The sequence below is a fragment of the Poecilia mexicana genome, unplaced genomic scaffold (assembly GCF_051168715.1).
Source record: "Poecilia mexicana isolate PSO_F unplaced genomic scaffold, ASM5116871v1 scaffold_3, whole genome shotgun sequence".
Classification (NCBI taxonomy): Eukaryota; Metazoa; Chordata; class Actinopteri; order Cyprinodontiformes; family Poeciliidae; genus Poecilia; species Poecilia mexicana.
The window spans coordinates 14,170,240-14,193,078 of NW_028263372.1; the positions used below are offsets into that span (position 1 = coordinate 14,170,240).

A 22,839-nucleotide genomic window follows, 5' to 3' on the forward strand; every position below is an offset into this window, starting at 1 on the left:
AATAAGATATATTAACCAAAATTAATGCATGTACAAGTTCTTATTTAAATATTGACATTTAATTTTAATTTGATTTAATCATTACATTTTCTATTTAATTCAGCATATGTATGTAGCTTATTTCGTTATTTTTAATGCATTAATTACAGCTTTATTTAAACTAGCACATATATGAATTTTAATTTAGCAAAAACGATCGATTTATATGCACTGTGACACTTTTGGCCCTCGACACCTCACAGGCTTTTATTATCATGCTGCTCACATACAACAGCATCAACAGCATAGGAGTCTGGCGCCCTCTGTCGGTAGACTGTGATAAATCCAGAACACAATGTACAGAATGGATGTACAGGCATACGCCGCCTGACTCACTCAGAGTCATCCACAAGCTCTGACACTCCAAAGCAACAACTTTTTCCCGCGACAGCTGAATTCCTGGACGTGAATACGGACAGTAAACCCGGAGTTAGGAGCTATTTATTAGTCGTCTGGATGCTACAATGCTAGCCAGCTTTTTAGCAGCTTGAGTAGCCTCTGCGGAGGTCAAACAGGCTCTGCAGGACATGAAAGATGGGGTGGTTGCGTAGAAACTTAGCTTAGTCACGAAGCTAAATTTAACTTTCTTTTATCCTATTTAACGGTGAGATAAAAAAAAAAAATGGTGAAGCCTTAGGAGTCTACGGAAAACACTTTGCGCAGTTATCCGTGAGGATGAGGAGCCGCAGTAATTCAGGAGTGAGGCTGGACGGATATGCCAGGCTGGTCCAGGAGACTATCCTGTGTCATCAGGTGGGTTCAGTCAGACACATGTAGTTGTCCAGTGAAGGAAATCATTTCAATGAAATACTGGAAAACTGCAGTATTTCATTAATGCAAAACAAAATGACTGCAGTGATTTCCAACTTTCCTTAATAACCTGTGAATCCCCAGGCTGACTGTTTAATCCACTTGTTGTATGCTTAATGTTGGGTAACCAGGCTGGACTAGTTTATAAATATCTGAACGCAAGTTGAAGTTTGTAATGGTAACATCGGTTATTACATTTTACAACTGTGATGATTAATGTCAAAAAGTACATTTTTATGAAGCAAATTATCTAAATGAATTCTGTCCTCTTCTTTTTTCCTGTTCTTGGACTATTTCTGTACTACATATTTCTGTGAAAAACAGAAAAATTGAAAATATATTTTTTCTTAGATTTTTAAATTCATCAATACAAAATCAACCCAGCACATTATTTGCTTTTGCTTAGCACCTGAAAGAAAAATTGGAAGTGGTAGAATTACAGTCAATAAGTCCAAAATGTAACAAATCCTGGGAGTGAGTATCAACCAGTGCACACCTGATTGGTGCATTTCTGCAGCACGCCTTTTTATTTTTTGTTAACCTAAATACAAATATAAACATGAATAATTGACAACATTCACAATGCACTTAAGTAAAATGCATAACCTCAAAATGTAGTAGAGTAAAAACAACAAAACAACACTAACAAGACCCTAAGAAAACAATATCCTTAAAAAAAACAAGGCAAACTCTTGCGAATGTTGGCAGATAATATATTTTCCAACTTTATGCTTGACGCTCTTCTGGTTGGCTGTTTGAAATGGTTCTCTCATTTTCTGCCTTTGTAACCAAATATTCCCCCTGCTCCGTGCAGGAATACTGTAGATATGTGGATGTTTTGCTGCCTATAAAGGCTAAAGTTCATCCACAGCAGCTGCACAGAGAAATAAACAACATGGGAACAAAGTTCAGTTCTGGGAATCAGCTGAGGCCTGGGAAGCGATGCACCTTTATCTAACTAACAGCTCCTGAGTTCACACTGACACGGTCAAAAACTGGCGGAGTGAAACTGGGACCCTGAGGGTCCACGGCTGACAGAAAACAGGGTCAACTTCCCATGCTCTGTTATACATTGCATAACAAGGTGTTAGCTTAAAAACAGGTTGGCCTGAAGCTACTGTGTGTAAACTAGTGTGTTATTGTAATCAAGGTGAAAGGCACTGTGCATTCTCCTATATTAAAGGGACACTTCGTTTGTCTTTTATTGATGTTCAGTTATGCTATCTGCTAATGAGAATAAAAGACAGACTTAGCTGTAAATTAGGAAGAACAGTTTAGCATACTCGTGCAGAAAGTGGCCAGTAAGAAGAAGATTATTGGGTGAATATTTACAAATCATTAACATTTTATCTATTTTCTAAATATATTTAATTAGGTTTGAGGGTTAGCTAAGTACAGTTTAGTTTGAAGTAGAAAAAAATGAAAATAACTTTTATAACATTTTCAGCTGCTAATTTTTCACTTTAATGCCTATTTTCAGACTTTTCCTTACTTTTGCGTCTCTTTATCTCTGTTTTCCTTGAAAGTACTTGTACTTAGGCAGAAGTTGAGATTGTGTGTACTCTTGCCATCTGCAGCAGATGGATCAATGACTGATTTAATCACTCTCATGAAAAAATATCAACTACAAACAAAAGATAAGGAAGGATTTTGAAACTGAGAAAAGTTATGAGGCAGTGTTTTCTGAAGCAGTTAGTGACGACTGTAGTGACATCATTTTTAGCTGGAAATGTTGACAGTGTTGACTCGGCCTTGTTGTTGGTCTCTTGTCATGTTTGTATGTAATCGCTTTGTGTTTGTGTGTGCGTGCATTGTTGCTCTGTGGGGGAAAAAAAGGAACTTGTGTCTATACTAGAAAATGAAGGAAAAGTACAGGCTGAAGTGTTTTACAGATCTGGATAAGTACGAGAAAAAGAAAATACTGGATGAAAAATAGCTGCATTCCATTAATCCATCAATGGTTCTTTGGTCCTTCCTTCATTCCTTTGTTTGTGTGTTCACTTCCTCACTTGTTTCTTTTTTCCTTCCTTATGTCTTTCCTTCCTTCCTTCTTTACTTCTTTACATCTTTACTTCTTTCTTTCCTTCCTGGGTTTTATAAAATATCCACCATAAAACTCATTTTAAGTGAACTTTTGTGTTTAATTGGCTTAAAACAATAGAAATCTCACAGTAATAAGGAATATCTTAAGGATGACTTGGAATTATTTTAAAAAAATGTAAATTAAATAATATATCAGTGTGGAAATGAAACAGCTGTAACCTTGTATATTTTCCACGTATAATTGCACACATTCAGCGTACTTGTTGGCTGCATGCTGGACTCTTCCTCCCTCAGAACCCAGTGACTGGACTTCTCCCTGCCAGCATCCAGAAGAAGGATGCCTGGGTGAGGGATAACGTGTACAGCGTCCTGGCTGTGTGGGGGCTGGGCATGGCTTATCGCAAGAACGCCGACCGCGATGAAGACAAAGCCAAAGCCTACGAACTGGAGCAGGTACACCAAAAGAAAAGGCCTTTTCACGGAGAGTGAGAGAGTCTGAAACAGCAAACACTAGAAAAATGGTGGATCTTGCATTTTCATTTGAACTAAATTCATTTAATAAAAAAATGACAACAACAACAAAAAAAATACACATCGTGCTGAATAGCTTACAAATCTTACAACAAGGTTATTAAAAATCTGGTGCATAAAGTTTCAAATTATAAGGCAGAATTACTATTTTTTTTCTGTAAGAAGAAAATCATTTCTTGCTCATTAAGTAGCAGGACATTTAATGAGAGCTTTACGCTTATCTTTCTTTAACGCTTAGATTACATAAAATGTAAAAGTGTTAAGGCTTTACAGTTGTATCTGTTTGTACTTATCTTGTTATTTGGCAGAGTGTGGTGAAGCTGATGCAGGGCCTGCTGCAGTGCATGATGAGACAGGTAAGACGCTGCAGCTCCGTGTGTTATTATTTTTGGTGGTTGAAGGATCGTCACTAGTCAGCATCCTGGTGCCATTTTACATTTCTTTGCAAAAAAATTTTTTTTCCTTCATAAATTGTAAATTATAAACATGTTTTAAAAAATTATACCCCCTTTACATAATTTTACTATCATTTGAGAGATGTCTGTTTCATTTCTGATCAACAAGCTTCTCCTGGCTGAAAATTATTTTAAATCTAAATCTACCAGGGATATGATTAATTCTGGACTTAACTGTGCAGTGAGGCCAAAATATTGCCGAAAGAAAGTGCATCATAAAGTTTGTTATGTGATTTGTTTGCAACCTCATGATGAAACAAGTATTAAGTTTTTTTTTATTTGGCCTTTTATATCAATTTAAAATCTATGTTGAAAATGTTTTAATATAGGAGGTTATCAAAAAAATCAAATCCTTTACTCTCAAGCAGAAAGAGGACTTGCTTTAAGCATCAGGTTTGACTGGCTTGACGGAAACTCTCTCCATCAAACCTGCTTCCAGAGTCTCCATGGTAACCACTTTGGTTACTGTAGATGCTCTTTCAAGACACATTGGCTTCATGGTTGCTCCTATACTTGGTCATCTTAAAAGAAGGATATTTACAGACCCAAAAAATAGTTTCAAAAAAATCATCAAGTGTGGAAATGGAAAATCTAATTTCTTTCATTTTCCTTTGGGTTTCTTTGGTTGTGATGGTCCTGTTAGGTTTCACTTACCCCCCCCACCTAGCTTATGTTATGTGTTTTCAGGTGGACAAGGTGGAGAAATTTAAACACACCCAGAGTACAAAGGATTGCTTGCATGCCAAATACAACACAGCCACCTGCAGCACAGTGGTCAGGGACGACCAGTGGGGCCATCTGCAGGTGGACGCCACCTCCATTTACCTGCTAATGCTGGCGCAGATGACAGCCTCAGGTGGATCTCATACCGATTAAAGCATTTCCTGCATAAGTCATCAAGGGAACAGTTTTAGTTTAATTCATTTTCTTTGTTTTGTCACGCAGGTCTCCAAATAATCTCCAACCTTGATGAAGTAGCTTTTATCCAGAACTTAGTTTTCTACATTGAGGCAGCTTACAAAGTGGCGGTAAGCATCAGATTCAAATTAGGAGGGGAAATTAAAGCGGGAGAGAGAAAAAAGGGTGTCTTCAATCAGAGGCTTCTTCTGATTGGGTGTAATACAGACCGCTACAGGAGATCTTTCCTGTCCACATCCATCACCATCTACAATAACTAGTTAAATGAGTTACATCATTTCATTTCCCTTTGGAAAATTCAATTTTGGATTGAATTTGAATAAGTTAACATGAAAGCAGTCCTGATATCTTTTGTCTATCAGGAGCAATTTAATCATTACTCCTCAGGCTTTTATTTGGTTTTGTCACTCAGTTCTGACCATGGGCAGGATTATTTGTTTGCTTCTTTAGCCACTTAATCATGAGTTATAAATGATTCAGGTATAAAACGGCTGGAGAACTATAGATCAAGACCACTTCCAAGGATTGCTGACATCCTTTGCTTTTTGGAAACTTAATTTAGTTAAATAAGATCTGACTCGAGACTTTGGCTCAGCATTGTTTGAAGCTTCTTAAAAAAGAGAGAATAGCAGCATTTGATCATTTTTATCCACCACATGCTTAATAATCAGGATAAAACATGTTACACAGCAGGTGTTGTAGTGGGTATCTGATTCCTGCAGGATTATGGGATGTGGGAGCGAGGTGATAAGACCAACCAGGGCATCCCCGAGCTCAACGGCAGCTCTGTAGGAATGGCCAAGGTACAGGAGCGCCATTTTCTCCTTCCACTGTCTTTAAGCAATCCGGTGCCAGTATTTACAGTCGGGTTGATGTTTTCAGGCAGCTCTGGAGGCCATCGACGAGCTGGATCTGTTCGGGGCTCACGGAGGGCCGAAGTCGGTCATTCACGTTCTACCAGACGAGGTGGAGCACTGCCAGGTACCGCCGAGTTCACTTCCAGACATCCCAGCGGCAGCTCGGACCTTCGTTCAAGCCCTCAGCGTGTCTGCGTGTGTTTTCCCTCAGGCCATCCTCTGCTCCATGCTACCAAGAGCCTCAACTTCCAAGGAGATAGATGCCGGCCTTCTGTCCGTTATTTCATTCCCTGCTTTTGCCGTGGAGGATGCCGACCTGGTGGCCATCACCAAGTCGGAAATCATCAGCAAGCTGCAGGTGCAAGTCCAAGCAGAGGGAAATGAAACGCGTGCCCTGTCTTCGTGGAGTCAGGCTGAACTTTCCACTGTCTGGTTTAATTTCAGGGTCGCTATGGCTGCTGCCGCTTCATCAGGGATGGATATCACTGTCCTAAAGAGGTTTCATATTCTCTCTGCGAAATATCGAAATTCTTTAATTGACAGGGTGTATATTGGTATATAAAAAAAGCCATAAGAAGAAATATTTCTTAACATTGAGGCCATTCTTGTTGTATAAAGAGTCTGCATTGGATGGAAAAATCAAGATTCTGGTCATTGTGTTACTAGGATCCATCTCGGCTGCACTACGATCCTGCAGAGCTCAAGCTGTTTGAGAACATCGAATGTGAGTGGCCGGTGTTCTGGACGTATCTCATCCTCGACGGCATCTTTACTGGAGATCACGTGCAGGTAGGAAAAACCCCCCAGAAAAACAGGGTCTCTGTCATGGGTAAACTATTTCAAACTCCATGACCATCTGGAAAAAAACTAAAAAAAAGTGCAACTTATAAAGTGGCTTCTAAAAATGCTCAAATCTTTTAGGATTGTTTCTAGTTGTGCCATTTGTGGCTTTGTTAAAAAAAATAAAAAAAATTGATGTGCTTCACACATACTTTTTTCAGATGTATTAAAGTAAATTAGAAAATTAGAAACTAGGAAACACTACTAGTTTTAGAAACTTAAATAATGCTTTTCCTCAGAACTCTCTCCTTCAATATACAAACATTTTCTTTAGCGTTAACCGTCTTGCTTCAGAGACACAGTGATGTATTCAGTGTGAATGAGTTCAAATGGTGCTGCTGTGTTACTAAATAACTACACGCTTTGCACACAGGTGCAGGAGTACCGGGAGGCCCTGGAAGGCGTTTTAATCAGAGGGAAAAATGGCATCAAACTCCTGCCTGAACTTTACGCTGTACCACTTGATAAGGTATCTATATTTTTTTTTTTACAAAGAGACGCCATTAAAAAGCTTTGTCGCTGTTTGTTCAACTCCAGCTCCACTTGCTGGAGAAGTTTATTGACAACTAATCTTTTTGTTTCTGCTGCAGGTGGAGGAGGAATACGGCAATCCTCACTCTGTGGACAGGATGGCCATGGGACAGCTTCCACACATGTGGGGACAATCCCTCTACATTGTGGGATGTCTTCTGGCTGAGGTAACGGCTGACAAGATATAATAAATCACTTTTATATGATGTTTTGCAAGTGTTTGTTGAAAATTCTAAAAGGACAAAAAGAAAAACAAATCAAATCAGTTCTCTCAATATAAACGTACAGGAAGTCTACTTTTTTTCAATTTTATTTATTTTTTCCTTTGAAGGGCTTTCTTGCACCAGGAGAGATAGACCCTCTCAACAGGAGATTCTCTACAAACTTCAAACCTGACGTTGTGGTACAAGGTTGGTAATTAGTAAATTACCTGCTCTGGGATATGTATTTATTTACATATTTCGAAACAAAACCGGATGGTTCAAAGAGAGTTGACTACGCACGATATCAAAAATATTAAAAACCTGTTTATCTTGTGGTTTGCTGTAGTCTGTGTGCTAGCAGAGTCAGAGAAGATCAAGGAGTTGCTAAGAGATGCTGGCGTTACGGTGCAGACCATATCAGAGGTCATGCCTATAAGAGTCATGCCTGCTCGCATCCTGAGCCACATCTATGTCAGGCTGGGTAATCACACACTTTGTTTTTCTTAAACTTTGAGATCTGCGCGTGCCTATGTGTGTGTGTGTGGAACAAAAGCAACAAGTGGTGTCTTTTCCTCAGGAAACTGCAGGAAGCTGAATTTGAGCGGAAGGCCGTACAGACACATCGGAGTTCTGGGAACGTCCAAGTTCTACGAGATCAGGAATCGTTCCTACATCTTCACCCCTCAGGTGAAACGGCATCTGGCTGGGAAGACGACACGTGTCTGTGACCGCAACAGAAAATCTCAGATGAAAAGGATAGAAATGATGATAGTAATATTTTGAATTCTTTGTGTTTCTTCTTTTCGGTCTCCACTGATCAGTTTTTAGATCAGCATCATTTCTACCTGGCGCTGGACAACCAGATGATTGTTGAGATGCTACGAACCGAGCTGGCCTATCTGTCGTCGTGCTGGAGGATGACGGGACGGCCCACGCTCACCTTCCCTATCACCCGCAGCATGCTGGGTATGAATTCTCTACAGCCAAAACTGGAGAAAACTACACTTCCTACATGTTGTACTGCTTCTTTTGTCCTCATTTATAGCAAGAACAAGTCATTTTTGTGTTGCAGATAGTGAATAATAGAGTTTTATCGTTCCAAATCCCAGACTATGTGCGAGTTTTTGCACAAATTAAAGACTAAAAAACAATGTTTGTGCACGATTGATGTAGGATTCGTATAGGTTAGAAGATCATGACTTCTTCTTGTTGTTTTAATGTAACTTTATGGACTGGATCAATGAAACCTGTTATTGATCTTTTTTTATTTTACTGGTGTTGATTTCTAAATTGGCCAGATGAAGTCATCTCATTTTAAAATTAAATTAAATCACTTTTTTAAAAGTAAAAGTTTATTTTATGCCAGTCTTGTTGATTTCATTTTATCTGTTTTTACAGAAGCTGGAAAAGTATTTGCGACGTTACACATTTCTTTTATTCTTTATTTTATGTTTTATCTATCTGATCGTCAAACATATTTTTAGTGTCAGGCAAATATAATCTTAGTAAATACCAAAAGCAGTTTTCAATTTTTTTTAATGATGGTTCCACATTGTTTGGAAAGTAGCATTCAGTATCACTAGCTACTCCAAGGAGTGGAGACGTAGTTAGTTCTCTTAATACATAAAATCATAATTTAAGAACTGTGGTTATTTTTGTCTAATGGTAAAATTTGTTTGGAGATTGGAAATATTTAAAGGGACAACGGGGTGAATCTCACAGAAGTGTGTAAAGTGAAATTATGCCGCAAAGTAATTTCAGTTCACTTTACTTTTCCCAACCAGTCGAGGATGGAGAAGCAATAGATCCGTGTATCTTATCCACGCTCAGGAAGCTGGAGGATGGCTATTTTGCCGGAGCGAGGTTTGTTTTCTCCCATATGCAGTACTGAAACCACACACACAGACGTTCATGTAATTAGAACAGCTCCTTCTATGTGTGAGAGCTTTGGTGTGTGTGACACCACAGAGTGCAGATGTCAGATCTGTCCAGCGTCCAGACTACGTCGTTCTACACCCGCCTCACCTTCCTGGACGAAGAGGCTGACGACAGTTTATTTGACGACGTAGACGACGAAGATAACGACGAATACAGAGCTGAATATAACACACCTGATCGTAAGTTAGCGACGCTGCATTTCCACCATCACACTTTAATTTGTCTTATTAAATATTAACTGGAAGCATTTTTTTTTTAAACAGTGGGCTCCAAGGACACATTTGACCAGTACATCACACAGCTCCTTCACAGCACTGCCACCAAGTCATATCTACCTCCCATCCAGAGGGGGCAGCACCACATCTTCAGCCCTGAGCACACCACCAGGGACATCCTGTCCTTTATGGCTCAGGTCCAAGGCTTGAAAATGCCCAGTGAGTTCAGAATAGAGCGGAAATGTCCTTTACTTTCCCACAACGGAGACGTTTCTGTGCAACAGCAGCAAAGTGACTGACAATAACAGCAAATAGACTCACACAAACATATAAAATAAATAAATAACAACAGAATAAAGAATAAAATACTGTACTGTAAAAGCAACATTTTCTTCAGTCCGAGGAACTTAGTTGGTGAATTAGAAGAAATTTACAAAATGTGCAAGTCTATTTGAGCATTAGATGTCAGAATATTTACAATTGTCAACAATAAAAAAAGTATTCAACAATAATCTACTTTATTATTGATCAAGTAGACACAGTAAATGTTTTCAAAACCCATAATAACATTCAGGAGTTTAGCTTAAAGTTTTCTCAGTAATGAAAAAAAAAATCTAAGATGCAAAACAGTTAAAAACTTTGCAGGTTGGTGGTTATTCTGATTTGATAGTTGTTACTGTGGTATTTTTTTTGTGGTTGCAGCTTTAATTAGCAGGATGAAAAAAGTGATATGGCACTGCGAAGGTGCAAGCATTCTGGAAACACCATTCTGTTTTATTGTGCATATTTGCATTTCAGAGACCTCAATGTATCTTCCTGTGACTCCAATCACAAACAAGCATCGGAGATCCCTGAACCTCCTTGAAGTTCCTCATCCTCAGCCTGGCCCGCAGGCAAAGCAGCCGGAGCAGCCCAAGGCATGCTCAGCACATGTGTTTAGCAGTGTGTGTGTGTGCGCGTGTGTGTGTGTGTGTGTGTGTGTGTGTGCGTGTGTGTGTGCGTGTGTGTGCGTGTGTGTGTGTGTGTGTCCATTCCTGCTGTGATGGTGGAAGATTAACACTCATGTTCTCTCTGAAGCTCTGCAGTATTTCTGAGCTACATCTGCCAAGAGACTCTCAGGGCAACACCGACTTTGCAGCGCTGGTGAATCAGATAAAGGAGTGTCCAACTTTGCAGGACCAGGCTGACATTCTCTACATACTCTACGTTATGAAGTACACAAAGATATGACAACAACACTCTGCATATAGCTTACACACTTAAAATGATCCTCGTAATTTCCTGCTCTGTGACTTTTTTTTTGTTTTTGTTGTTATTTTCTGACAAAGAGGAGCGGAGTGGGTGGTGGAGCTGTCAGGACCTGGACAGGGCGGCGTCAGCGTCCGCTCGCTGCTCGAGGAGCTGTATGTGCAGGCCGGGGCCTGCAAAGAGTGGGGGCTCATTAGGTACATCTCTGGAATACTACGCAAGAGAGTGGAGGTCCTCGCCGAGGTCAGTGAGAAGCCCGGATTATTTTTATGGCAACAGTCAATCAAATCACATAGAAACTTTAAAGTTCCAAATGAGTCTTAAAAAGTAGAGAAAAGTATAGAAAATGTTCTGTGCAGAAATGTCTGGATAAGTGTGCGAAATGTGTTTTTAAAGGCACTGATGTTGTCTGACTCTTTTCTGATGTGTTTTTGTTAAAACACATTAGATGATGAAGGTGATGATGATGTCACCTTCAGCATGATGCACCTTATCAAACATTGAATCGACTAGTTTTAGGCATCAGTACCTTTGTTTTTGAGGATTATCCCAAATATCTTAGATCTCAGATCAAAAATTAGATTCCCAATTAGTACAATACATCAATTCATCTCCCATTAAAATCAGCAATTAGTCAATGAGGAAACCCCGGAGCAGTGAAGTAAACACAGACAAGCTCCAAGCCAAAATGTGATACAGTTGTCAGTCTGAATTTAGGTTTATTTATTTTAAATTTATTGATATTCCAGCAATGAAACACAATGACTACTATTGACAAAACTGTGCATAGTGATAAGATCAAATAATTTGTGATTGGCTCTTTTTTTAAATCACATTCCAGCTCTAACACTCAACTATTAGACAAAAAATATAATTTGAAGTCATTTAACTTTTATTGCTTCCAGTTTCATCTTGCAGTCTGACGTTTTATAGCATTAATAACCGGTTTGAGGACAGCAAGGTTCACTGTGAGGTTCACTGTGATTCGCTTGTGAGAATTGTTGCCTTGCACGTGGCGGGCTATTTTAATCACTTTGTTCCCTTTTTTGTGTGTTTCTCTCAGGCCTGCACAGATCTGATTTCTCATCACAAGCAGCTGACTGTCGGTCTTCCTCCTGAACCAAGAGAAAGAGTGATCACCATGTAAGATGTTCATGAGTTGCAAAGCTTTTTCTCCTTCACTAAAGCCTTTACCAGCAACACGAATGCCCTGTTTTCCCCAGGCCACTTCCCCCGGAGGAGTTAAACACTCTGATATATGAAGCCAGTGGTCAGGATATCAGCATAGCTGTTCTCACACAGGTAACGCTGTCACATTTTAAACCTCTGTCAGGATCGTAAAGGATGCTCCCTTTCCGCCTGTGACTCGTTTGTGTTTCTGTTAAAGGAAATCATGGTTTATTTAGCCATGTACGTTCGCTCCCAGCCCGCTCTTTTCGGCGACATGCTCCGCCTCAGGATCGGACTCATCATGCAAGTGATGGCCACTGAACTGGCCCGCAGCCTGCACTGTTCAGGTGTGGGGGAGGGAGGGGAGGAGTCAAAAACATACACGTGAACAGATTGACACACGTGGGGGAAGCAAACTGTGAATGCCTTGCAATGGTTTTGTAGGAGAGGAGGCGTCTGAGAGTTTGATGAGTCTGAGTCCGTTCGATATGAAGAACCTGCTGCATCACATCCTCAGTGGCAAAGAGTTTGGGGTTGAGAGAAGCAGTGAGTTTTTACCTCTCATTTTTTCTTTAGCTATAATCAAATTGTTAGTTTTTTCCACTTTCTCTCCATTGAAAGACTTTTGATGCTGTAAGGAGTGATTTCAGTCTGCATCTCTGCATTGAGGTGAATCAAATCTGCTCGTATTGTTTGTATTACATCAATAAGGCCTTGTTGCATAAATCAAACTAGTGAAATTTTAGACGTTACATGATTAGTAGAGTTGGTGAATAAAAAAAAGACACTAACTTAAAGCCGTAAAATTTAAGTATTCACAAGCTGCTCGGCAAACCTTTGCTGCTTGTACTCAGCCATCTCCTCTGATTGATTCTGATTATTGAAAATGTAGAAGTGCTTTGAATCATATGAACATAAGCAGTTTTGCAGTATGGAATAATCTAATTTATCCTCATTAAGGATAACCCGATGTTTCTTATGAGAGATTATTTAATCAGGGAAATGTTGAAGCTCTGTTGTATTTTAGATAATTTCATTATATTTCTCCTGCTAATTGATTTAGGTAAATAATTCAGTCAGTCAGATAAGGAGTCTTACAGACCAAAATGAACTGACTGACCCGACTCAGGGCCAATATCTGGGGTAAAAGATACAAAAAAAAGAAACTGAACTCTGACAAACAATAACTTTGAGATGATACATGAAGAATCAAACGGGACAATTTAGCTTCATAAACCAGGAATAAAGTAGAAACAAACTTTACAAAACATTAAACATGATGCCGAGCTGATGTGTGGAAGTTTTCTGAATTGGTTTAGTTTGCACGTGTTTTTATATATTTTGTTGTCACAGTGGTTCTGACCACAGAATAATATCAAGATCATATTTAGAGTGAACTATATTTTCATCCCTTTGTTTTGCAGTGCGTCCAATCCAGTCCACAGCCACCAGTCCTGCGATCTCCATTCATGAACTGGGCCACACAGGAGCCACAAAGACTGAACGCACAGGGATTCACAAGTTAAAGAGCGAAATAAAACATGTGAGTGAGAAAGAAGATTGTTTGTCTGTCTCTCTCTTCCTCTCTCTCTGTTTAACATTGTTCTTGCTTTTAATTGCAGCTGGATGGCTCTCGACCTCTCAGTGTGGGTTATCTTTGATAATTTATAGCATGTGTTTCTAACCTCAATCTAAAGTAAAAAATCAAGCCGCCGGTTCAATTCTGCCCACCAATCACTCGCTGCCTGTTAACATTTTGTGTACCACAGTGGCCTCCATAGCTGGAGTGACTCTCCTCGTGACGAATTAGCAGGAAAATATTGCTATGCAACATGCTATGCATCCATCTGCAGTGTTTTTGTTTTGTTTTGTTGTCGTTGTTGAAGACCAGCACATATAAATGTCTGCAACTTTACAATCTCTTTAACCAACTTAACCCATGATTGCTTAAGCTGCTTTGGGGTCGTCTGCCCTTGTATCTCTTCTTCTTTTAGCGTGTCTTTTTTTGTGTCTATGCTTGACCATGTATAAGTATGCATCATGATATTCATGCGAACCATTTCAATCTGCCCTCTGTCCATGTTCCACGTGTAGATCTTCAGTGGAGGTCTTTCCTTGAGTAGCAATGTAACTTCCCCTCGCTCCACGGTAAACCATTTCATTTCAACTGCTTCACACTGGCTTGCTTCATCCCTCTCAGGGTCATAATGTAGTATGCAACATATACCTGATGATTTCATCCTTAATGGACGTGCCCACGTCCATTAAGGATGTGCCCACGTCCACAGAGGACGTGGGCACGTCCTCTGTGTGACGTGCCCACAGTAAAGGTTGAGAATGGCATTATGTCAAGTTGTCGTGGGCTAGTGGTAACATGTTTTATTGAAATAACACTGCAAAAACACAAAATCTGACCGAGCTTTTTGTCTAGGTTCTAGTAGAAACATCTTGGCACATTTGAAATTTGACAAAACTAATTTACAGGTAACTTTTTACCAGGATATAGGAGCTTGCTTTAAGTCAGTAATTCCTTAATATCGATTTAAAACAAGTAGTAGATCCACTGGCTGTTTCACTTATATTATGGGACAAATGTACTGTTATAGTGGTAATAGTACTTTTCCATCAATATGAAGAAATTATTTACTTAAAACAAGCCCTTAGTTGGTAAGGAAACAAAAAAGACAGTTTGTAAGAATCAAAGTTTTAAAGACAAATATAAAATGTAAAAGTCGAAAGGCACATGCTCCTTCAAGAGCACTTCTTAAATATTTGAACAAACTAAAGAATACAAATTATTAATGGGCATCAGATTGATCTGTGCGCCATAATAAAAGTGCAAAACCTCTAGGTGAACTTGTATGTACATCTATGTTAAAGTGGCAGCTCCTGTTTATTTTGCTTATTAATCAGAGACAAAACAATCTGCTGCAGCCACACAAAGGTAACACATTAATGTGTGTAATTTATTTCAGCTTGTGCGTACGCAATTATTTACAAAACTAGAACTTGTGATAATGCCAGTCCCGACACATTTTTTTTTAAGTGACCCATTTTGCATGAGTGACTGCATGGACTGTTGCATAAATTAAAACAACTATTTGTGTGAGACAGAGAATACAACAAACCTGTGTGTGTGTGCTACTAATCTCTTTATTACACAGAGCCTATCTCCACCAATCTCAAACGGGTCAAGGAGCTCTAACATTAACCCAGTGTTGTGGGAAAAACTGCAGTTGCTTCTGACTTGTTTAATGGGCTCAAATAAGCTTGACAGTAAGAACAGTGGTGTGCTGGTCCTGCAGCGTTGCAGCAGCCCCTCCACCCCCAGTGGAATGCTGTCCCCAGTGGGACATGGCCCCGGAGACGGGCAGCTGCACTGGGAGGAGAGGCAGGGCCAGTGGCTGAGGAGACGGCGGCTGGACGGAGCAATCAACAGGGTGCCGATGGGTTTCTACCAGAAAGTCTGGAAGATTCTGCAGAAGTGCCACGGCCTGTCCATTGACGGATACGTGCTGCCCTCGTCCACCACAAGAGAGGTAGCATGCTACTGCCAGCTCTGGAATTTGGGGCTTGGTGTGGGTTCATGTCCATGGATGTGTGACTTGAAGTCTTCTTGTGCAGATGACAGCAGGAGAGATCAAGTTTGCAGTGCAAGTGGAGTCTGTCCTGAACCACGTCCCACAGCCGGAGTACAGGCAGCTGCTGGTGGAGACTGTGATGGTTCTGGGTCTGGTGGCTGATGTGGACGTGGACAGCATCGGTGGAATTATCCATGTGGAGCGCATTCTGCATTTGGCCAACGATCTATTCCTAAATGACCAGGTACGGCTCACCCGGCAAATGGAAAACCGTTGGACAGCTTAGAAATTTCTTCTGTTTTTGCTTTTTGTCACCTAAATGTTTCAGTTTACCAAATATGTTTAATATCAGGTAAGATAACGACTTTCAGTGAAAGATTATCAGTCTTGAAAGGGTTACAGAACCATTTCTTAGGCTTTGGGACTGCAGTGTACCAGTTTTTTTTTCCACAAATAGAAACAGTGTTCAGTTTTTTTTCAGGTTAACTTTGATAATAAAATTTAGTTGATGTGTGGATTACCTGAAAAAGTAAAAGAAACAAAAAGTGAACTCGACTATTTGGGAGGGGAATTGCTTTTCACAGTCCTGTACTAAAGAGAGATTATGAAAAATTACAAACGCTTGCGGGTTCACCTTAGCTTAATCCATCTAATTTCAAATCTCCAGAAATCGCTCAGCGCCAGTGATTATTTCCTGGAGAAGGACCCAGCTACGGGAATTTGCAACTTCTTCTACGACAGCGCCCCTAGTGGCAGCTACGGCACCATGACTTATCTCTCCAAGGCGGTCGTCACTTACGTCCAAGACTTCCTGCCAAGTTCCAGCTGCCTGATGCAGTGAAGACACCGACTCCAGGCAGCTGAATAAAGCCTGTCTGGTAGCAGAAGGGTTAAGCAGAGCTTCTAATTTGTAACTCGTGTGGATTTTGTTGGTGTTAATTATTCAGTAAGCGGTAGCTCTGGTGTACTGATGCAGCATCGCAGCGTTGGCAGCTCACAAATTATCCTTGTTTGTCTGCATTGGGATAGCTGTTCAAATATATGTGTACATTTTAAGCTATTTAAAATGTACACAAGCACACGTGTGTGGTTTTAGGTCATATTATAATTTATTTAAATCCTTTTAATTTAAGTGGAAACTTTAGACTACTGAACTGATTTTGCAAGTCCTCATAAAATACTGTGATCATTGTCCAAACTACTAATTTCCCCCAAATCAATCATTTATTTCCATTAATTACTTTTGTTTTATTTATACTTAAGTTTTTGAATTTTATTGTCTTAGTATCAACAAGACCGACTTAGAATGATGGAAATAAATATCTTTGGGGGTTTTTAAAAGAGAACCCTTTTATTTAAAAAATTGTTTATCGGTGTGTCTGGATATGAATGTCACCCCATATTTATCCAGCATGTTGACCGTTTGTTCATTTGTTTGCAGTGAGAACAACTACTCTTGTATTATTTTCAGGATTAGTCTATTGCTACTCCTTACATAATCCTTTGGATATTTATTTAAAGCAAATATAAATAATAGTTTTGCTAATGACTGCAGATAGTAACAACTTTCTCATTTGCATTAACAAAACAGCAGACTTGACGTCTGCGCCGACTGCATGCACCTTCAACTGTGTCCAACAACAGAAAGGTTCAGATCATGGTTCGCTCTTTCTGAAATAAACACTTTTACAACCTGGATTCCTCTCGTTGCCTACGCTCTGATCGTCCTATTCCATACCACCTGCAGTGCGAGGAAAAAGAAAAGGCGAGAAGCTGGCGAGAGGAGAGATGAGTCAGTGCAACGTGAAAAATGACTAGATGAGACGTTTCTCTTTCTGAGGTGTGAAGTTAAAGCTGGTGCAGTAAAAATCACATTAGGAGCAGCGTAGTTACAGCATAGCATATTTATCAATTTTATAAAAAGATGATGTGTTGTCCAATACCGATGTGTGAAAGACTTCAGGAAACCTCCCAGATCCTCACCGCTGTTTGGTGTGGATTCATTCTGTCCGTCTGTGCAGACGGTAAACGGAGTGAAACTTCAGAACTGTTTTTTAGCCTCTCTAGACTAAAATGGTATTAAGGATATGAATTAGGCTTTCTACAAAAATATAGAATTGAATCATTTTCCAGGTCTGGGTAAGTATTGAACAATAAAAGAGAGAATATTTATTCTATCCTATTGCCTGAAAAAGTTGAAAGGTTACAGGCAAAACAAAGGCGAAGGACCAGGAACCAGCAATCAATAAGTGTTCAATAAAATATAAAAAATACCAAGTTGTCAGTGTTACACAGCAGAGGAGATGAAGAGCCTAGCCAGCAGAGGGCGCTGTTGTCTTAAGCAAACATTTCTTCCAGCTGAAGGAAGACATACGATGGGAGGCCGGACACGAACACTTGTAACCTCCTCTTCTGTTCAAACACAAATGAGAGCAGCCTCCGTTCTTCTGGTTGCACTCATTAATATCTGGAGAAGGGAAACGGAAAAAAAATCTCAATGAAACAAACAAAACATTTACTGTGTACCCATGAAGTTACTTCCGTACTAATTCCTGCATCGTTGCAACTCTAGTTGCCTAATTTGTGCAGCGGCAGAAAAGAAGTGATTTAGTTGGTTTTGGCATTGTAACGACGCTAACCTTTGCAGTGTCGCCTGTCTCTGTGCAGTGTGTATCCTCGGGGGCAGATGCAGCGGTGGGAGCCGGGCAGATTGATGCACTGCCATTCACACATATTCTCCAGGCATTCATTTATATCTGCCAACAGAGAAACATAACCCCAGTTTGGAAAAAAAAAAAAAAACTGAACCGACCCACCGAGTGTATCATTTCATCCCTACCAACACACTCCAGCTTCGGATTTTGTCCTGTTGAATTCTCTGGCCGTGTAAGTGGTTTCTTCCTGTATCCAGGTGGACACTCTGCAAAGCAGCTGTGTCCGTCTCCTGCTAAGATGTAGCCAGAAGAGCAGGAGCAACTGTAGGATCCTGGTAAGTTGAGGCACCGCAGCTTGCAGGGTCCAAGTCCGTTATTGGCCGCACATTCATCTATGTCTGGGTTAAATAAGAACATTTAGAACCATTTTGCTTTTTGTCACACTTAAATGTTTCAGACCATCAAACAAAGTTTGACGTTAATCAGAGAGAACCCAAGTAAATTCAAAATAAAGTTTTAACATTGATGATTTGATTTATGAAGGGAGCATGCTATATAAACTAAAAAGTAAACAAAGTAACTGAATGAAAACATTTATATGCAGAAAGTTGGCCAAATTTCCCCTATAGAGAAGTCAAAGACTGACGGCAATTACAAGGTCAGGTTATTTTAAAAGTAGTTTAATAATCGAAAACACTGAAGTGTGATTTTAAAAAAAAGAAAAACAGAAGGAGTCTGTTTTTCACAGCACTCCACCACAAGGCGCCACAGCTCAGTTTAATATTGAGTAAATGCTTTCCCACCTTGGCAGCGGCCATCTGCACTCAGCCGGCTGAAGCCATCTGGACACGAGCAGAGGAAGCTCCCAGGAGTGTTAACGCAGCCAAACACACAACCTGTGGCCGCTGCCGGCAGCAGGCACTCGTCAATATCTGGAAAGATGTGGAGAAAGACGGTCGTCTGTTTACAAGAGGAAACTCACACAAACACGAATGTGGAAGGACACGCAGTCATTGGCGCACCGACGCAGGAGGCCTGGTCAGGAGTTGGTTGGTACCCGACGTGACAGCCGCACCTGAAGGAGCCAAATGTGTTGATGCAACTCTGCTGACACCGATGCTGCCCCTCTGCGCACTCGTCCAGATCTGCATTCAGAGGAACGGGTCACATCAACGCTCGGCGCAGAGTTCAAGCATTAATGAAGTATTTACACTCGCATTCTGTCAGTCGATACGCTGGACAAGCTGGTCGCAGCCTCTGAGACAACTACGCAGAAAAAAAAAAGACAGGTTGTATTCTAAAACTTCAGTGGTGCATCTCTACGTTGGCCCGCTGTTATGGCCTCTAATGAGCAAACCATAACCCAGATGTTTTCCTGCATCCTGTCCCTCAGACAGGAAACAAGAGACACGCGCAGAGGAGAAGAGTCTCTGCTGGAAGATAGGCCAACGTTTCTCCAGCCTCGTCTCTGTCCATATTTTGGGGGTTTTTCCTCTCTTTTTCACAGTGCAGAGGACCAAAATAAACAAATAATAATGACAGGTTGTCAGGGAGCAGGTATGTGTATAAACTACCAGGTGTCTATAAGTGCTGCAGTGATCTCATAAATCTCTCAACTGGGGTATTCTGTGAACTTTGACACACCAAACATCCTAAATGTTCTGTTTTGCAGGAACATGCCTTAGGAAGTACCAGCGAGGAATAAATGCTACTAAACAGTCCTGGCAAAATAATAATAATAATAATAATAATAAAACAATCAGGTGTGAAAAACAATATACTCAAGCTCGACGGGTCTGCCCATCACCAGGTCTGCAGTGGCACCAGGTTCTGCTTTGTGTCTCATTAGAGTTCTGGTTGTAGTTTGAGGAGTGAGAGCAGCGCTCATTGTTAACTGGACAAGATGTCAACTCTAAAATAAAAGAAGAGGTGACCAGATCACCCGTTGAACAGATTACTAACATGAGGGAAAATTGTCTTTAAGCATGGCGTGAGGTGCAACTCCACAAGAGCCGACAGGACTCATCAACAGGTTAAATCATCAGACTAGTTTGTAAAGTTCACCTCAGGTCTCAATTATTAACACAACAACCCAGAACGTTGTCGGCAGTCTTAGATTTTGCTGCTTAAGTTAACAATTTCATTACGAAAATATCTGCAAGGGACTCGTCTCGAGGCAAGGCTACACAAACTGAGCAGCTTTCTTACACCGTAATCTGCTAATTTTAAACAATCAGTCAAGACGATGAGGTTAAACATTGTGATGGATATGAGAAAAAAAAAGAATCTGCTTGAATGTGACTTTCAAAACTTTTGGTCGTACCAAGACAATTTTCTTTCATTATGAAAAAACTTTGAACCCTAAACATATTGTTATTATTGCTACATAATAAAATACAATGAAAAGGTGGTAATTCTGCCTAAATAGTTGTAAAAAGTAACATAAATATGCATTCAATGAGCTACATTGAAATGAGAGAATAAAAACAGTTGCATTTTACATACTTCTAAATTTGAACTAAAAAACTCACGCTGAATGTTGTAACATAACATTTTAAGATAAAATAAACAACGCAATTAAAAGTTGGTAGTACAGCTGGTCTGGATAATTCAGTTCTGCCAAACTAGATAAAAGTCTGTTTGATTAACAGACTGTAAGGTGGAAGAAAAACAATCTTATGAGGAAAACATTTGTAGCTTTATCCAAATTTCCTGCTGAATCATGTGAACTGAGCCAAACCTTCTAGAATGATGTCCTCTAAATTAAGAAGACAAATGAGTTGCGCGAGAAAGCAGTCAAGTGATCCAAAAAAAAAAAGCAAACAAAAAAAACAGCAAATCCGACCACCTACCCTGACAGACGGGTGTGACTCCGCTCCAGCCGCCTCCAGGCTGGCAGTAGCTGCTTACGTCTCCACGGGACAGAGAATACCCACTGTAACAGGCGTACTGGATGTAATATTTAAACTCACTGGGGCCTGGGTTCTCTAGATTGTGAAAGTAAAACGTCCCGTGAGGAGGCACAGGTGGGTATGGGCACATAGTTCGAAGATGCACAACTGGCTTTGCGGTGCTGGACTGTGTGAAGTTGTGAAATTCCCTCCAGGAGGATCTCAGGTCAGTTGAGTTGGAGATGTTTGAAAGAAGGGTGACGTCATCCGAAATCTGTGTTTTCGTGCTGGACTGGGTGGAACTGGGACCGGAGGAGGATGAAGCCAAGGAAGAAGTTGTGGACCGGTGAAGATCTCCACCTGCAGGTGCTGCAGTAACTGCGGGCCCAGCTGGTGCGGGTGTGGTTGAAAGACGCGGCTCGTATGCTGATGTTTGATGAGCAGACCGGACAGTGGAAGGAAAATGATCTTCTGAGGAAAACGTTTGTGTGGCTTCATCCAAATTTCTTGCTGAGTCATGTGAAGTCTGTGCCACGGAGCCAAACCTTCTGGTTCCTTGGGTTGTCTCTGTCCCATCGCTGGAAAACTGACCCTGTTCAATGAAGAGGTCGCCTCTTGGGTTTGTTAGATTATATCTCTCACCCTTTAACATTTTGAACGGCGCGTAAGGCAAACGGTCGAATCCGAGGCGCGCTTCTTTGGAAGCCCCGCTACTGACAGCCTTGAAGTGGAGGTGTTGATTTTTTAAAGCCGCAGAAATCTGGAGTTTCTGGAGCGCGTTCAAGTCGTAGAGACTGTGGAGCGAAACTGAGCTCATAATGTCTGCCTCTGAAACAAAAAGACAAATGTCACACGTTTAATAATATAACAACGTGAGGAGGTCTTAGGATAGAAAAACACAGATGTTTCCACCTTCACCTTTGCAGACTGGCTTTGTGCTGTTCCAGGTGTGGCCCTTGCAGTATATCATTAAAGGGCCGTGTAAGCGAAAGCCTCTATTACAGCTGAACTCTGCCCAGGAGCCATCCTCCTTCATCCTGCTTGTCCCATGGTTGATCGAGCCTGGATGGGAGCAACCTGAACCTGGCGAGGGTGGGTATTTTTTTTTTAAAGAAATTAATTTTTCTTTCAATAAAATCTTTAAAAAAAATGTCCAAGTTCTGACTACCCTTGTTCTCCCCCCAGTACTTTAAATTAAGCAGCTAATCTATACAGAGAATAAAATCACTCAATCTTGGAGATTAGGAGAAAATTAAACATGTTACCAACACAAACCGGGAGCTCTCGAGACCAGTGTCCAGACACGCAGCTGTTGGTTTTGTGTCCATGGAGCTTGTATCCCGGATGACAGCGGAAGATCACCATGAGTCCACCATACCGGAAAAATGTCTGTCCGTTGTCCAGATTCTTAAACCTTCTGCAACCTGTGTCTCCAAACACTGAAAGACAGGGTTTCGCCGTCAGTGCCTGAACCCACAGCTTTCCTCAGCACCCAACACAACATCAGCTTCAAGACATACCTGAAACCTGGACCAGAGCCAAAGTGACCAGTGGCACCAGGAGTCCCATCGGAGCTCCTTGTCTGACCGTGCGCTAGGGATAAAACTGTAATCGTCAGTGCTGCAGCACCTCTATGAATGTTTGAGCAGGAAAGATGGGAGGAGCAGAGGCAAAAAAAAAAAAGGACTTGGAGAGTGCAAGTAAGTAGGAAGCCTTTGAAAAAGTCGAGCCCAGAAGAATGAGAATCCCAGAGGAATCAGGGGAAGAAGGGAGCAGGAAGTGAAGCGACGGCACAAATACTAATTACAGATACAGAAGTGACAAAGTCTGTCTTTAAGCAGCCTTGCCTCTTTTTATTGCAGTCAGCTTTGCTACAACAGTTTCTACACTTTTTGCATCTACTTTGTGTTTGCAC

The 22,839-nt window shown here is 40.7% G+C and overlaps 2 protein-coding genes across 2 annotated transcripts; one reads left to right on the forward strand and one right to left on the reverse strand.

The window, feature by feature from the left end:
* The first annotated feature begins 310 nt into the window (after positions 1-310).
* Positions 311-17,077, forward strand: phka2 (phosphorylase kinase, alpha 2 (liver)). Its single transcript, XM_014981549.2, has 32 exons — positions 311-792; positions 3,187-3,345; positions 3,732-3,779; positions 4,566-4,734; positions 4,824-4,906; positions 5,519-5,599; positions 5,679-5,777; positions 5,865-6,011; positions 6,098-6,151; positions 6,320-6,442; positions 6,867-6,962; positions 7,084-7,191; positions 7,356-7,434; positions 7,574-7,708; positions 7,805-7,914; positions 8,049-8,193; positions 9,012-9,090; positions 9,196-9,344; positions 9,429-9,599; positions 10,179-10,297; positions 10,458-10,594; positions 10,709-10,871; positions 11,692-11,771; positions 11,852-11,930; positions 12,016-12,145; positions 12,243-12,344; positions 13,223-13,341; positions 13,421-13,444; positions 13,893-13,946; positions 15,104-15,337; positions 15,423-15,623; positions 16,047-17,077. The coding sequence occupies exons 1-32, from the start codon at positions 715-717 to the stop codon at positions 16,218-16,220; spliced, it is 3,729 nt and encodes a 1,242-aa protein (XP_014837035.1). The 5' UTR covers positions 311-714; the 3' UTR covers positions 16,221-17,077.
* Positions 17,078-17,268: 191 nt separating this feature from the next.
* LOC106914643 (uncharacterized) lies at positions 17,269-22,669 on the reverse strand. Its single transcript, XM_014981568.2, has 9 exons — positions 22,445-22,669; positions 22,190-22,363; positions 21,843-22,007; positions 20,886-21,752; positions 19,056-19,178; positions 18,837-18,965; positions 18,219-18,431; positions 18,019-18,135; positions 17,269-17,846 (listed from the first exon to the last, which is right to left on the reverse strand). Exons 1-9 carry the CDS (start codon positions 22,491-22,493, stop codon positions 17,692-17,694), a joined length of 1,992 nt encoding a protein of 663 aa, XP_014837054.1. The 5' UTR covers positions 22,494-22,669; the 3' UTR covers positions 17,269-17,691.
* Between the last annotated feature and the right edge of the window lie 170 nt (positions 22,670-22,839).